Source organism: Gopherus flavomarginatus, chromosome 11 (genome assembly GCF_025201925.1).
Source record: "Gopherus flavomarginatus isolate rGopFla2 chromosome 11, rGopFla2.mat.asm, whole genome shotgun sequence".
Taxonomy (NCBI): Eukaryota; Metazoa; Chordata; order Testudines; family Testudinidae; genus Gopherus; species Gopherus flavomarginatus.
This window is the reverse complement of record NC_066627.1, coordinates 51,833,538-51,847,363: the sequence shown is the minus strand read 5'-3', so window position 1 is coordinate 51,847,363 and position 13,826 is coordinate 51,833,538. Positions and strand designations below refer to the sequence as shown.

The window sequence follows — 13,826 nt, the reverse complement described above, 5'->3', positions numbered from 1 at the left end:
CGGCTGTTAAAAGGACAAGGGAGAGAGTGGAGATGGGGTGAGTGCACACCCCTGCCGAGAGAGGGAACTAAAACCTCTGGCCAAGCTTCTCACCCCATAGTGCCTAAAATTAGGTCCTAAATCCATAGGCAGGCAACTTAAGGGCGTGACTAAATGTTTGAAAGTGCTGAGAATCGATCGGTTCCCACTGACTCCATGAAGCAGGATGCTAATTTAGGAGTCTAAATAAGGACTTGAGGCTAACTTGAGGCCTGCAGGTTTGGGAGTCCAGGGCTTCTGGGTGGAATGGCTTCCTGAGGCCTATAATGCTGAGAGGGCCCTGGGTACCATGATGCGAAGCAGTGCACAAAACTAGGCAGCTCTGATGCTCTTCTTGGGATAGTCTAAAGTGTTCTCCTTAGGACTGTCTGTGTGTTATACTGGGCAAAGACAAATCTAACCTGGGCACGCAGGGAACTTCCCCTGCCAAGGATTGAGACACTCAAATTGGTTCATAGGAGAGCACCACAAACCTCATTGCTTGAAACATGAAAATACATTAAAATATTCTAAACCCTTGAGTGCAAGTTAACCAGCCCTGCTGATTTTAAAATGTAGTATCCAAGGGACGCACCCCACCCATGTACTTATTCACTACACCAATACTGACTTGGACTCTTCATACGTTCCATGGGTGGCGTACCTGAGCCCACTTATCCCGACACTTTAAAAACTCCCACACCCCAATCTGGGTCTGTGGGTGATGTGATATGTATGTACCTCGTGATCCTTGTGTCACGGAGTGTGGGGAAGTCAGGGCCCTGCACCCCTCTTCCTGAGATTCACCGTGACTCTCAGCCAGCCAGTAAAACAGAAGGGTTGTTAGATGACAGGAACACAGTGCCAAGCGGAGCGTGTAGGTACAACCAGGACCCCTCAATCAAATCCTTCTGGGAGGTTCAGGGAGCTTAGACCCCAGCTTGGGGTTCCCTGCGTTGCACCCCCCAGCCCAAGACTGAAAACAGAATCTCCTCCAGCAGCTCTCTTCCCCTCCCCCTGCTCCTCCTCTCCTTTGTTCAGTCTCCCAGGCAGAAGGTGTCACTTCTCCCAACCCCCCTCCCGGCTCAGGTTACAGCTCAGGGAGCTTCCTTCAAGGGAAGTCCCCCATCCCCAATGTAACCCCCCTGCGACATTCCCAGGTCAAATCCGCCCTGCTCCGGCACACCTTGTACGCCATACCTGTAATCCCTCATAACTCAAGCCTGACCCCAGATGTACAGGACCTTCCCTCTTCACTTGTGAATATTTAATTTTAAACATTAACGTTAATATTTTTTTAATCTGCTGTTTAAGATCGTCCTGAGATGTTAGCAGAATGGAAACAGTGTTGTTATACGACTACATCATCTGTTCCCTCCACCCCCCAATACTGAACAGAAATATTTATTGAACACATCTACCTTTTGTGCATTATTATGGATAATTCTACCATTTGCATCTTGTAATGCACCGATATAATTGCTAGGATTCTTTTTGTTCCTAAAATACTTTAACAATTCCTTGTTTTTCATAATGCTGCAGGCTGCAGATTTCTTTGTGTCCCTTTGCTTCCCATATCAATTTTCTACACTCCGTACCTTCTGATTTATATTCCTCTAGGCAACACAATAACTACAGGCCTCCACTCTCTGCCTGGGTTTCTTCAACACTCTTGAGTGGGCTTTGGGATTTGGTCAGTCTCCTCAGGTTTCTAGCTCCCCTCTACCAGACCTTACTCCTCCCGCTCAGGAGGAGCAAATCTCCTCTTTGACCTGTACAGCCAGCCAGCTTCCCCCAGTTTGGACCCATACCACAGTCAAAGGGTTCCCCCTCCCTCAGGACTCATCTCTCTCCTTTCACTTCTCCATTTCTGTTTTTAGAGGCCTGCACTAACACCTCTTTCCACTCTTCCCTCTCCCCTAGGGAAGCTGCTGCAGCCACTGTTTGTGCGCGAGTCACTTGGCGCTGATCTTTACCAGCAGGCTGGTTAGACGGGGATCCCCAGGCGCCAGTCCCCTCCTTAGCGCGGGGGAGGCAGGAGGAACACAGCAAAGGCAGCCACCCATGAAGGGTCAGAGTTCATAACATCACCCCACTCCAGAGCTACAAAGTGGGGTGACCAAATGTCCCGATTTTATAGGGACAGTCCCAGCATTTGGGGCTTTTTCTCATAGGGGCACCTATTACCCCTCAGGCCCTGTCCCGATTTCTCACACGTGCTGCCAGGTCACCCTATGACACAGCCAGATTGTCCCAGTCCCGGGTCCTGCCCCAGGCCCTCGAGGGCAGAGGCTCCGATCTGCCGCCTGGGCTCCGGGGAGTTCAGTGCCAGGGCCCGGGGGGAAGGGCAGGGTTAGCCCCCAGGTTGTCACGCGTGGCCGGGGCCCTGGGGTGCCCCCCGGTCTATGTTCCTGGGTTGGGGCTGGGCTGCTGCACCGCGGGTTCGCTCCCCGCAGTCCCGGCCAGGTGAGGCTCCCGGGGGGGCGCTGAGGGGCCGGGCGGGGCCGGGCCGAGTCTGGGTTCCCAGGACCCCCGCGGCGCCCCCGGCCCTTCCCACGCATCGCGGAGCGGCGCCCGGGGCAGGGAGCGGGCGGGCGCTGTCCGCGGTGCTGGTCCGTGCGGGCCGGGCCGCGCCCCGGGAAGCAGGAGACGCGCAAGGGGCCCCCTGGCCCGGCCGGTGCACGGCGCAGCGCAGGGGCTCCGCACCCCGAGCCCCCCCAGGGCCAGCGCGGGGGGTAAATCCGGACCCGCCCCCCCGGCCAGGCAGCGCGGCTCGGCCACGGCCAGCGGCCCCCCGGTGCCTTGGAGCCCCCGGCGCTGGGACCCGACCCGGCTCGGCTCGGCTCGGCCCGGCCAATGAGACCCCGGGAAAAACTTTGATGCTAAATCAAGCGCTCGGATCCCTCCGCCGGGGGGGGGGGCTCTGGCTGAACCGCGGCGCCGCCACCGAGCGCGGAGCCTTCCGCGGCAGGGAAGAGTCCCGCAGTCTCCGGCAGCAGCGCGGCAGCAGCCCCGGCGGCTCTGCGGAGCGGCCCGAGCCCATGTGAGCCGGGCAGGCGGACGGAGCCCGAGCACCATGGGGGCCCTGGGCCTGACCCTGGGGATCCTCCACTACCTGGGGCTCTACCTCCAGCTGGGCGCCCCGGCGCGGGCCCCCGCGGCCAACGGTGAGCGGGGCCGGGCAGGGACCGGGACCGGGACGGGGCAGAGACCGAGCCGGGACCGGGACGGGGCAGAGACCGAGCCGGGACCGGGACGGGGCAGAGACCGAGCCGGGACCGGGACCGGGCTGGGGCAGGGACCGGACAGGGACCGGACAGGGCAGGGGCAGGGACCGGGACCGGGCTGGGGCAGAGACCGGGCAGGGGCCGGGACCGGACAGGGACCGGGCTGGGGCAGAGACCGGGCAGGGGCAGGGCAGGGACCGGGACCGGGCTGGGGCAGAGACCGGGCAGGGAGCGGGCAGGGTGGAGGCCAGACGGGGCCGGGGGCAGCCTCCGGGGGGCAGCGCGGGGCTTTGGAAACTTCTCCCCCCGGGGCGGGGGCGCTGAGTCCGGCCGGCTGGGCGAGCCGGGGCTCGCGGGGCTGCGAAGCGAGCTCGGGGCGCAGCCGGCCGGGCAGGGGGCTGCTGCGGAGCCGTGTGCGGGGGGCGGCCTGAGGTGCGGCTCCCCGCTGCGTGCTGCGCACCCGGCCCCGGCCCCGGCGCAGGGCAGCAGCGAGCGGAGCGGGTCCGCCTGTCCCGGGCTGGGCAGGGACCGGGCACAGCCCCGGCGGAGGCAGCCCCGCTCGGGGTCAGGAGCAGCCGAGCGCGCCCGGAGACCCGGGTCCGGGACGCCGGCGCGGGAGCTCGCGGGAGACCCTGGTCTGCCAGGAGTTTAGCGAGGAAAAGTTAGTGACTCGTCTCCGGGGCTCAGCTGCTGCCGCTTTCCAGCCCTTCCGGGGGGTCCGATTATCCGCGTCGCCTTGTTCACACAGCCACGAGCCACTGCAAGCCCCTCGCCGCTCCCCGGCCTGCCCTCGCTCCAGCGAGAAGCGCCTGGGTTGCTTCGTCCTGATTCCCAAGCAGAGCAGTCCGGAAGCCCTCCCTCCCCTGGCCTGGTTCCTGGAGCTGGAACATGGGAGAGCCCTTCTGTGCACAGCTCCACAGTTAGTGTCTGGTTCCCATGAGGACTTCCCAAGCAGCTCCCAGGAGCGCATCCCGCACCGGAGGAGGTGGGAAAGAGACACTCGCTTCTGGGTTCTCCTCCCTGTTGGAGCCAGGGAGCTGGATGTGTGTTACATCCCTCACCCTTCCCTGGGGAAAACCAGGAGCTCACAGATCAGGTGATGGTAGCCTGGTCTATTAGCCTGGGTTAGCTATGGGAGCCTCCATCAGAACCGGGACCCCACAGAGTGAAAGCTGGTCCCTGCCCTGAGGCGCTTCCAGTCTATTTAAGAGCCACGTTCCATGGCTGCCTGGCGCGCAGAAGGACTGCCTTGCTGCGCAGTGTATCGTTACCATGCCCTGCAGTCTAACAGGGATGAACAGCAATGTGTTGTCATGCTTCAGGACTAATCTGTCATTTGTGCTAGTGCCTGGGAAACCAGGAGCATTTCCTGGGATTGCTGGCCTTCCCCGGGTGCTTGGGAAGCGGGTGCCAGAGACAGAGATCTGCCTCCATTAGCTCCCGCAGAAATTCAGCAATAGACGACTAGGCACTGAAATGGTTGCTGTAAAGAAAAAAGATGGGAGTGGGTGAGTGCATTTCAGAGCCTCCTTACAGGGCTTTGTACCATGGGCAGTTCCGCAGCAACTCACTTAATCACAACAGAACCTTTCTTAAGGATCCTGAAATGCAGTGAGTAAGTGGGTCATGTATAATAAGCCATTTGTGTTCAGCAGGTGAATACCAATCTGATAAAAGCTGCGTGTGCTGCAAGCCTGGATAAACTGCTGTTTAGCAGATTGGAGATTGATCATTTCATTAGTCACTGGTACAGCTTTCCCCAAGCAGCGGCAGAGGAGGGGAGAACAGAGCCCTGGAAGCCTCCCTGGAGTGAGCAAGTGATCCTGCAGGGCAGGACAGGGCTGGAACCAGGCATCAGGCAATTCAGGGGGCACATCAAACTGGTTACTCCAGAAAACAACAGCCCGGTGTGCTTTGTCTTCATTCCGGGCCTGATCCTCCACATGCCTGTTGACTTTGGTGGGTGCAAGCCAGGGCCGGGTAGCCTCTTGGAGTGAGAGGAACGGCGTCTGAGAAGTGCCTCTGCCTCTGACCTATGTGGAAGCACAAGAGGCTTTTGGGGGAGGGACCAGCAGCCTGAGTGCCCCTGTCTGCAGCTGAGAGTTCGAACCAGAACATGTGCTCTAGGGATGCAATATTTAAATCCTGTCTCCAAAGGCGTCAGCCGGGCGTTGGAATGAAAATGCACCATATGCTCAGCAGGCTTCCGAGAGGTTTCTTATGAATGGTCTGTGACTGCAGCTGCTAGGTGTTACGGTAATATACACAATATGTCTTCCTTTACAAGGGTATGTGGGTACGTTTGTCCCCCCATCCTCCTCTGCATTGCAAGCCTGAGCAATGTGATCCCAGCCCACCTGGCTGAAAGAGGCTGTTCTCCACAAATCTCTTTCAAACTCCCTCCCCGTGTCCTCACCACAAAGGGTTTGCTTTGAGCTAGTTATGCCCTGCCCCCGAGCAGGGAGCCACTACTGCATTGTACGTCCTGTCACTCCTCCACAAACAGCACTGCCTTGCTCTTCTTCAGGCTACTTCCTTCAATTATTCATGCCCCCATTGCAGACAGTGTGCGCACGCTGGGCTGGTGCCATTGGTTTTCAGACGTGGGTTAGTCCCAGTCTGTCTGTCTGCACGGAGCCCGGAAGGAAAAGAGCCAGCTGGTAAACAGTGTGCGTTCCAGAGCAGGAGAATCTAGCCTTCTTCTCTGCATCAGCTGCAAATGTGAGTGTCTTACATCAATGAGCCAGTTAGTTTAACGGCTGAAGGATTAAGGGAGCTGTGCCCTGATTCCCCACGGTGCTGCCCTTCTCCTTTGTCGCACACGCCAATGATTATTCTAGCAATTACTTTCAGAAACACTCTGCATTCTTCGGGATTTTTTTCAAGCTTCCTGGTGGGAATTCTCCATCCGATGTGTTTTTTCTGCTGCTTCTCATGCAGTCGTTCAAGACAATTACTTCTGACATCCCTTCCCCATCAAATGTCGGTGCTTAACTTTCCCTGGAAGAAGGCTGACATATGATGGGCAAGACAGTGGGAATTATCACATTAGGACAATGACAGCTAATTGTCATTTAAAAATTCTCCACGAACCAGGCAGCAAATCAACTGGAGCAATGGGTGCCGTTCCCAAGAATTTGGCAGACAGGGCAGGGACCTTGATTTAACCAGGAGCTGGAAACTCCCTGCGTCCTTCTGCGTTGTCTCAGGAGTGCTCCTCTTTCAGGCTGGTGTGATTCGGGTGGTGACTAGGGTAGGCGGCTCTCTCACTCTGGCCTAGTCCAGGTTCTCTCTGTTCACATCCCTGGGGGTGGAAGAACCTTTGCTGCTGCTGTATGGTGCAGCCTCTCCCTGACCCTGGATAATATGCCCCTTTCCAAACCCAGACCACAGCCGCCTCCTCTGGCTTGAATTTGGCCTTAACCGAAGTTCTAGTTTTTATCTTCCTCTCCTGTTCCCAGCAGCCCTTGGGTAATGCTCTGTGCTGTGCAGCACGCGGAGGCGAAGGTTGTGATAATGGTCCTTGGTCACTGGACTCACTAAGGCAGAACAGACCAGGCCAGTGGTTTCTGGTCCTTTCATGCTGCCTTAGTCCTGGTCCTTCCTGGACAGGCATGTGCCCCCTCAGCCAGCTGCACGGACTGACGTAGGATGGCGCAAGTTGTTTCCTTTCCCATCACCAGACTTCCTGGAGCGCCCAGTGACAGTGAATGTGGCCAGCGCCTGGGGGACAGGACGCAGCAGGACCTGGCAGAACCAGAGGAGCCAAGAGCAGCACTCTCTCCAGTGGCTGTTGATGCCTTGTTTATTTTGGGTGCCCAGCTTGAGATGACGTGGCCCTGGCTTTCTTCCCCCACCACTCCACTGGGAATAATGTGGAGCTGCAGGTGCCCAACCTCCATGAAAACCAGGCCATGGTGTCTCCAGCTGAGCTTCCAAATCTGAGGCAGCATCTGGCGCTTTGGCTGGAAGAGTCTTGCCAGGGACCCCTCAAGAGTCACTGGTAGAGTTTTCAGAACAGCCCCAGAAGTCCTGGTGCCCCGTTTTCTGCTCTAACTGCTTCTCCTCTGTTCTTTCTGGAAGAGAACGGTGGGAGAGACAGGAATGTGACCCCAAACTAATTCACATTTAGGCTGCTGGATGTCTCTTCCCTTGAAGTGTCACCTCTTGGGAGGGGCCTGAAATGGGGGACAGGGATGATTTCTGCCATGCATTCCTTCCCTTGCAACGGTGAAGCCTCCCATGGGGACAAGAGGCCTTTTCCCCTGTGTGGGAACAGTGAACTGTTAGAAATACACACCAGTTTGTGGTAATTCCAGCTCCCTGGCAAGGTAAGCTCCAGCCCTGGTCAAAATCCCCACGTTAGTTGCATTTTTTGGTTTTTGTTTTGTGTAACGTATCACAAGATCCTCCCCTTGCTGTGTCAGTGGGAGTTTTGCCATTGACTGTGATGGGAGCAGGATTCGGCCCTATGTTAGTAAGGCATTTGGGGAGCTTTCTGGGTGTAAGATGTGCTCCACAACTGAGATTCTGTGGTTTTCTCTGGGGGCTTAGTGCTGATTTCAAGATTTGCTCTGTGTGTGTGTGTGTGTGTGTGTGGCCTTGCACATCATGCTGTTAATGAAGCGAGTGACTTACAGATCACTGAGCAAGGACTTCTGCACAGGGACAAAGGAGAAAGATACCTTCTGTTTAAGCGTCTGTATCTGGTCGTTTTCGAAGCTGAATCCTCTTTGCCACTCTCACAGCTATCGGTGCCCCCTCTGCTCATGCCTGTGACATAGGAAGTCATAGTGCTATGTTCGTGCATCAGCCTTCGGTGCTGTGATGCATTCTTGATGACCTAGCATCAGCTTTCCCCCGGAGCAGGCTCTTTAAAAACAGATTCATTCCGAGATTCTCAGGCCAGACAGCACCACTGTGATAATCTAGTGTGACCTGCACAATGCAGGCCAGAGAACCTTGCCCAGCCCGTTTAGGAGAGAGCACAGGCACAGCATGCTGAGGGTATGTGGAGAAATGGCCGTAGTTCAGATGCCCTGAGTGCATTCTGGCATCAGAACTGCACTCAGCCCCGACCCCACTTCCATCCGTTGGTCCGTGGAGAGAGGCATGAAGCAGGAGCGAGCAGCGTCTGCACAGGCTAGAGGGCTACTTGAAATTCACAGCAGAAATGGGGATGCATTGCTTTAAATGTGCTGTACCCCCTCTGCACGCACACACACCTGCCTAAGCGCCCTGGCTGTTCCCTTTGCTCGGCACTGCCCTGTGGTTTATGCTAGCGATGCCCTGGCACCCAGCCCGCGAGGTGTCTGCCCCCGGGAAGCGGAGGCCACCTCTAGCCAGAGATAAGGGAGTCCAAGGCCGGTTACCATGGCAGAGCCGTAGGACAGAAAAGGCCTTTGGCGTGTGGCTCACTGTCTGTTGTATTTACTCCTTTTGCAGCCCCCGGGGTTCACAGGCACAGCGCTGGGAGCGCTGGCTGTGGAATCAGTCCTGCTCCTGTGGAAGTCAAAGCAGTTTTGCCATCGGCATTAATGGGAGTAGGAGCAGGGGCTATGAGACCAGCTCCTGTGAGTGGTGAGTGGCTGGGGCTGCAGGTGAACACAGGATCAGGCTCGCTGTGCACAGACAGGAGCAGGGGAGTGGCAGCGACAAACTCACTGGATTCCCACTGTCAGGGTTTGGTATGTGCCCCGTAGCTTCAGGGGTACTTTGAAGAATATTGAGTGTGGGGGGCGGGGGGAGGAAAGGGGGGCTGGGTGCTGAACCTGAGCCATGTAATAATGAATTTATCATGCGCCTTTGAGCACCTGGCCTCTGCTTGCTGATGCTCCCTCCCCCGAGCTGCCAGCTAATGGCTCCAGCCCAGGAGAAGCTGCAAATCACCAGTTTAAAAAAAATAAATCAGGCTGCCAGACAGATGTTTCCTCCGCCCTCCAAACATGGCAGTTCTCTCCCAGAATTACCCAGGTTATGGGGCAAGACACAGGCCTGGGCCACTGGGCATGAGATTGTCCCAGCTTTAGATTGATAAGCCCATGTGCTATCGGGAGCTGGGGGCTGGGATTGTGGTACATCATGGGAATGGGAGCTCCATCTATCTCCGTCAGTCGTGGATGAGCACTATACAGCTGGCCTCATGGCAAGGGAGGTGCCAGGTGAAGGGCTGTAAAATAATCCCAGTGGGAGACGTTTGCGTAAGAGGCTTTCTGCAATGGAGGGTGCCCCCCGGGGTGGGGGGGAATGGCTTTCTGGGCACTCATGCAGAGTGCATAGCTCTCGGCTGTGCCACTGTCAGTGATGCTACCACCCCAAACTCCTGCTGAGAACCCTTTGTCCCAGTCCTCGCTGGGATGGGGGGGGGCAGGGATTTGCATGCGTGTGATACGTGAATATCTGTAATATGCCAAGTACACTCTCCTCTATCACCAGGCATTTCAGTGGCTGGGTGTTTGGGGGGATAGGGGTTGCTCGAGGGGGATTTGGGATGGGTTAATTTAAAATACAAGTGCTACAATTTGAGGCATGTTGAGAGCTGGTACGTGACTGTACATCACCTTCTATGTAATATCCCATCAGGCTGTCAGGAGGTGAGTGGGAGAAGAAAGCTCCACCGAGTCTGCAGAACTAGCTGTTTGCTTGTGGTGGTTTAAACCCCAGCCCCACCCCCACAATGGCACACAACTCACAAGCCGGGTGGGTGCCAGCGTTGGCTTCCAGGTCTCTGGTGAGAAGCGTGGCACGTCATGACACTGCTGTGCAGTCCATGCTGGAGTGCAGCTGCTGTGATGTAGGGTTGTCTCTCGCGCTATGGAGTGTGCGGTGAATCAGGATTGGCTCAGGTGTCTCCAGCGCAGCAGCAGCTGATTGCGCCAGGCAGAGCTGACGGCCGAGGGGAAGAGCAATGAGTTTTCTACACTAGGTAAGGGCTTGTCTACGGCTTGAGAAGTGTGGGGAGAAATCCCCCATTGGGAGTTTGGGGATGGCCCTGGAGGGAGCTCCTGGCTCCACACCAGCTCCTGCCTTGACTCCAGCGCTCCTGCTCCGTGCCAGGGAGAGCAGACCCAAGGAGCCGGTTCTCCAGTGAAACACCCAGGACTCTCCATGGCACAGTCCGGCCTCAGCCTCTTCCCTTGAGCAATCTCCCTCCCCAACTCGCCGTCTGTCTCCTTCGCAGCACTCCGGGCTGAGAGCGGCAAAGGCTCCTCTCGCGGGCCTGGGGAGCTCAGTGGCACAGGCTGGAAGTGAGCTGCACTGGGGTCGGGGAGAGGAGAAATTTGGACAGCCAGGACTTGGAACAGATGGGTGAAGTCAGAGGGGCTAGTGGCTGTGGTTAGTTTTAACTAGACGGGCCCTGGCAATTCCTGCAGGCTGCTCACGTGATGGCACTGGGTGTTTGTGCGAGTAATGTGTAAACACACGCACACACACGCCTTCACACACTGCTGCGGAAGCCAGAGCCCCTGACCCCTCTGTGCAGAGGAGCCCACTGAAGAGAAGCTCTGGCGCGAGGGACGCGAGCTTCTCCCCAGGCCTGGGCATGGCCCAGAGGGGCGAAGGGGCTGAATTGCGAGGTGATGGCATCACGCCTTGGCTGGCCATGAGGCAGGGCTGGGAAGGTTTCCCAGGACTAACAGGAAGTTGTAAATTAAAGCAGGGGCCTTCCTGGGGTAGAACACAGGTAGACATTTTCAAAAGGGCTGAAGTGGTGAAGCAGCCTAAACCCCACTGATTTCTGGGAGACCCAGGCCCCCGAGTGCCCAAGTCACTTTCAAACCGGAACGTAGGCTCCCAACTCTCTAGGCAGGGTGGGCGATTTTACCCTAGATGCTCGCTCAGCCCTCAGCTGCGTGAGCTGCCTCCCGACCACGTCCGGCTGCATGTGCTGGCTCACACATAGCATTGCCGTGAAACTTGGTCCTAAACACCTGGCCCTAACTCTGCCCTGGTTTGCCCCCCTGCCATCCCAGCAGCAGGCTGACGGGTGCAGCAGAAGGCAGAACATGGCCACTCTGGGACGCAGGCCCAGGGGATGGTGGGGCCGGCCGGGAGCAGTGGTCATTGAGCTATTGATGGGCCAGCACCTGGTCAATGGTACCTCCCAGCCACAGCAGGCTTCTCAGGGTGCATTCGCATAGCCCTTGGCGGTGCTGACTGGGAGCTATAATTAAATTGCAGAATCCCAGCTTTGCTCCCTAACCCCAGCCGGGAGTGGGACTGAGCCGTTTGCTCCTGGCTGGTGTGACGTGGCAGCGGAGCCCAGGAGGGGGAATAGCTTAGTGTACGAGTGAGACTGAGCTGGCAATTAGTTCTATGAGCACCTTGACTCACTGAACTATAAAAAAACTGAATTATGACGAGTTCTGAGAAAGGAAAGAATAAGCCACCCTCACTCGCAGCCCAGCACATAATGTGAGAGATCAGCAGTACAGAATGTACGGAGAAATTAGAGAACTAGTGATACAAAGTCCCGCTCCGCCTTTCTTTGTGTCTGCCCGCTCTTCCTCTCCCTTCCTGGGAGCAGCCTGCTTTCCTCGCACCCTCCCCGTCCTTTTCAGATACCTTTCCTGCCTCTGCGTCTCCGGCTCTGTCTGCCCGTGATTCCTTCGTGGGTCCTGCTAATGACAGGCTCAAGGATGTCAGCCGTGAACCTTCTCTCTGAGTGGCCCAGGCGCCTGCCTTGTGCTTTTCCCTGCAAACTCATCAGTGGCGCTGTCTGTGCTGCTGGAGTCAAAGGCCCGCTGGTTTCATTCGAGCCCCCTGTTGTTAGGGCGGGTGGCAGGTGCTCTGTGCCGCGTGTTGCCTTCAGCCGCCTGAGCCAGGGAGCAGCTTTTATCATCCCAACGTGGAAAATTACAATTCCCCAGCTCCAGGGCAGGCTGTAAGTTCTCACTGCAAGTGGAAGCAGCCAGAGCTCAGAGGCCTTAGTGTCGGGCTGAGCTTCGTTGTTATTTAACCTGCAAGGAGCCTGTCTCCTGATCCTTTTTCTTCTCCAAAATCCCACTGACTCCAGTAGGGCCAGGATTTCACCCCTGATATTCACAAGTGCTGAGCACCTGCAGCTCCATGTCCATCTGTACGACTTGCAGGGACTCAGCACCGCTGGAGAGCTGACCCCGAGCCTACGTAGTGGGCACTGGCAGCTTTGGGCATTTCAGAAAACAGCCACACGGATCTATGTAAAACACCCAGTTCCCTGTACAACCATCACACTTCCTCAGGGGTGGGGCCAAGTCACCATGCTCCTGGTCCGCTCGGGGGGGGGGGTTCCACTGCAAACTCCAGAGGAGAAGCCTTTGGCTCATGTAGATGTAGCAAGATGCCTCTGATTGACTAGAGTCAGTCATGGTTCATCGGGGTAAATAATTCACAGGCAAGCTAAAGCTCTAACACAGTAATTAATATGCCTTTTGCAAATGTCCAATACAGGAACTCCTCGCTTCATGTTGTAGTCCTGTTCCTGAAAAATGTGACTTTAAGTGAAATGATGTTAAGCAAATCCAATTTCCCCATAAGAATTAATGTAAATGGGGGAGTTAGGTTCCAGGGAAACTTTTTTCACCAGACAAAAGACTATTTTATATATGTTGTGACAAAGTTCCTCCTCTACCTGGATGGGTCCTGCGCTTACTGGCAGATTTGCTCACTTCAGTGATCTTCCCCACAGTCTCAGTCAGCTTCTCCTGTGTCTGATCAGGAGTTGGGAGGTTTGGAGGGAACCCAGGCCCGCCCTCTACTCTGGGTTCCAGCCCAGGGCCCTGTGGATTGCAGCTGTCTATAGTGCCTCCTGTAACAGCTGCATGACAGCTACAACTCCCTGGGCTACTTCCCCATGGCCTCCTCCAAACACCTTCATTATCCTCACCCCAGGACCTTCCTCCTGCTGTCTGATAACGCTTGTACTCCTTAGTTCTCCAGCAGCACAGCCTCTCAGTCTCAGCTCTTTGTGCCTCTTGCTCCCAGCTCCTCACACACACTTCCTCTCCTCTGGCTCCTCCCGCCTGACTGGAATGAGCTCCTTTTTAAACCCAGGTGCCCTGATTAGCCTGCCTTGATTGGCTGCAGGTGGTCTAATCAGCCTATCTGCCTTAATTGGTCCTAGCAAGTTCCTGATTACTCTAGTGCAGCCCCTGCTCTGGTCACTCAGGGAACAGAAAACTACTCACCCAGGGACCAGTATATTTGCCCTCTACCAGACTCCTGTACCACACTGGTCTGGGTCTGTCACAATACACACACGCACAGTATAAGTTTTAAACAAACAATTCAATACTGGTACACAGTGATGATAATTGTGAAGCTTGGTTGAGGTGGAGGAGTCAGAGGGTGGGGTACTTCCAGGGAATGCCTTACTGCTAAATGATGGACTAGCAATTGGCTGAGCCCTCGAGGGTTAACTCTCACATTCTGCTGTACAAGGCAGCAGGAAAGGAGGGAGGGCAGACAGAGACACACACCCTGTGTGTGTGTGAGAGAGAGAGATGCGCATTTCCCCTTTAAGTATGAAGAGTGGGGTCAGAAGTACACTGCCTTGTTAATTAGATCAGCAAGCTGAGACCTGACCACAGGTGCAGCTGC

At 56.2% G+C, this 13,826-nt stretch overlaps 1 protein-coding gene across 2 annotated transcripts in view; it reads left to right on the top strand.

Annotated features, from left to right (window-relative positions):
- Positions 1-3,012: 3,012 nt before the first annotated feature.
- Positions 3,013-13,826, top strand: part of VSTM2L (V-set and transmembrane domain containing 2 like) — a 45,236-nt gene continuing 34,422 nt past the window's right edge. Inside the window, exon 1 of one of the 2 annotated variants that reach the window (XM_050917751.1) lies at positions 3,013-3,185. In XM_050917751.1, coding sequence (XP_050773708.1) covers positions 3,095-3,185 — 91 coding nt within the window. In that variant the 5' untranslated portion in view covers positions 3,013-3,094. The remainder of the gene's footprint in view (positions 3,186-13,826) is intronic. The other variant, XM_050917750.1, reaches the window with a different exon arrangement.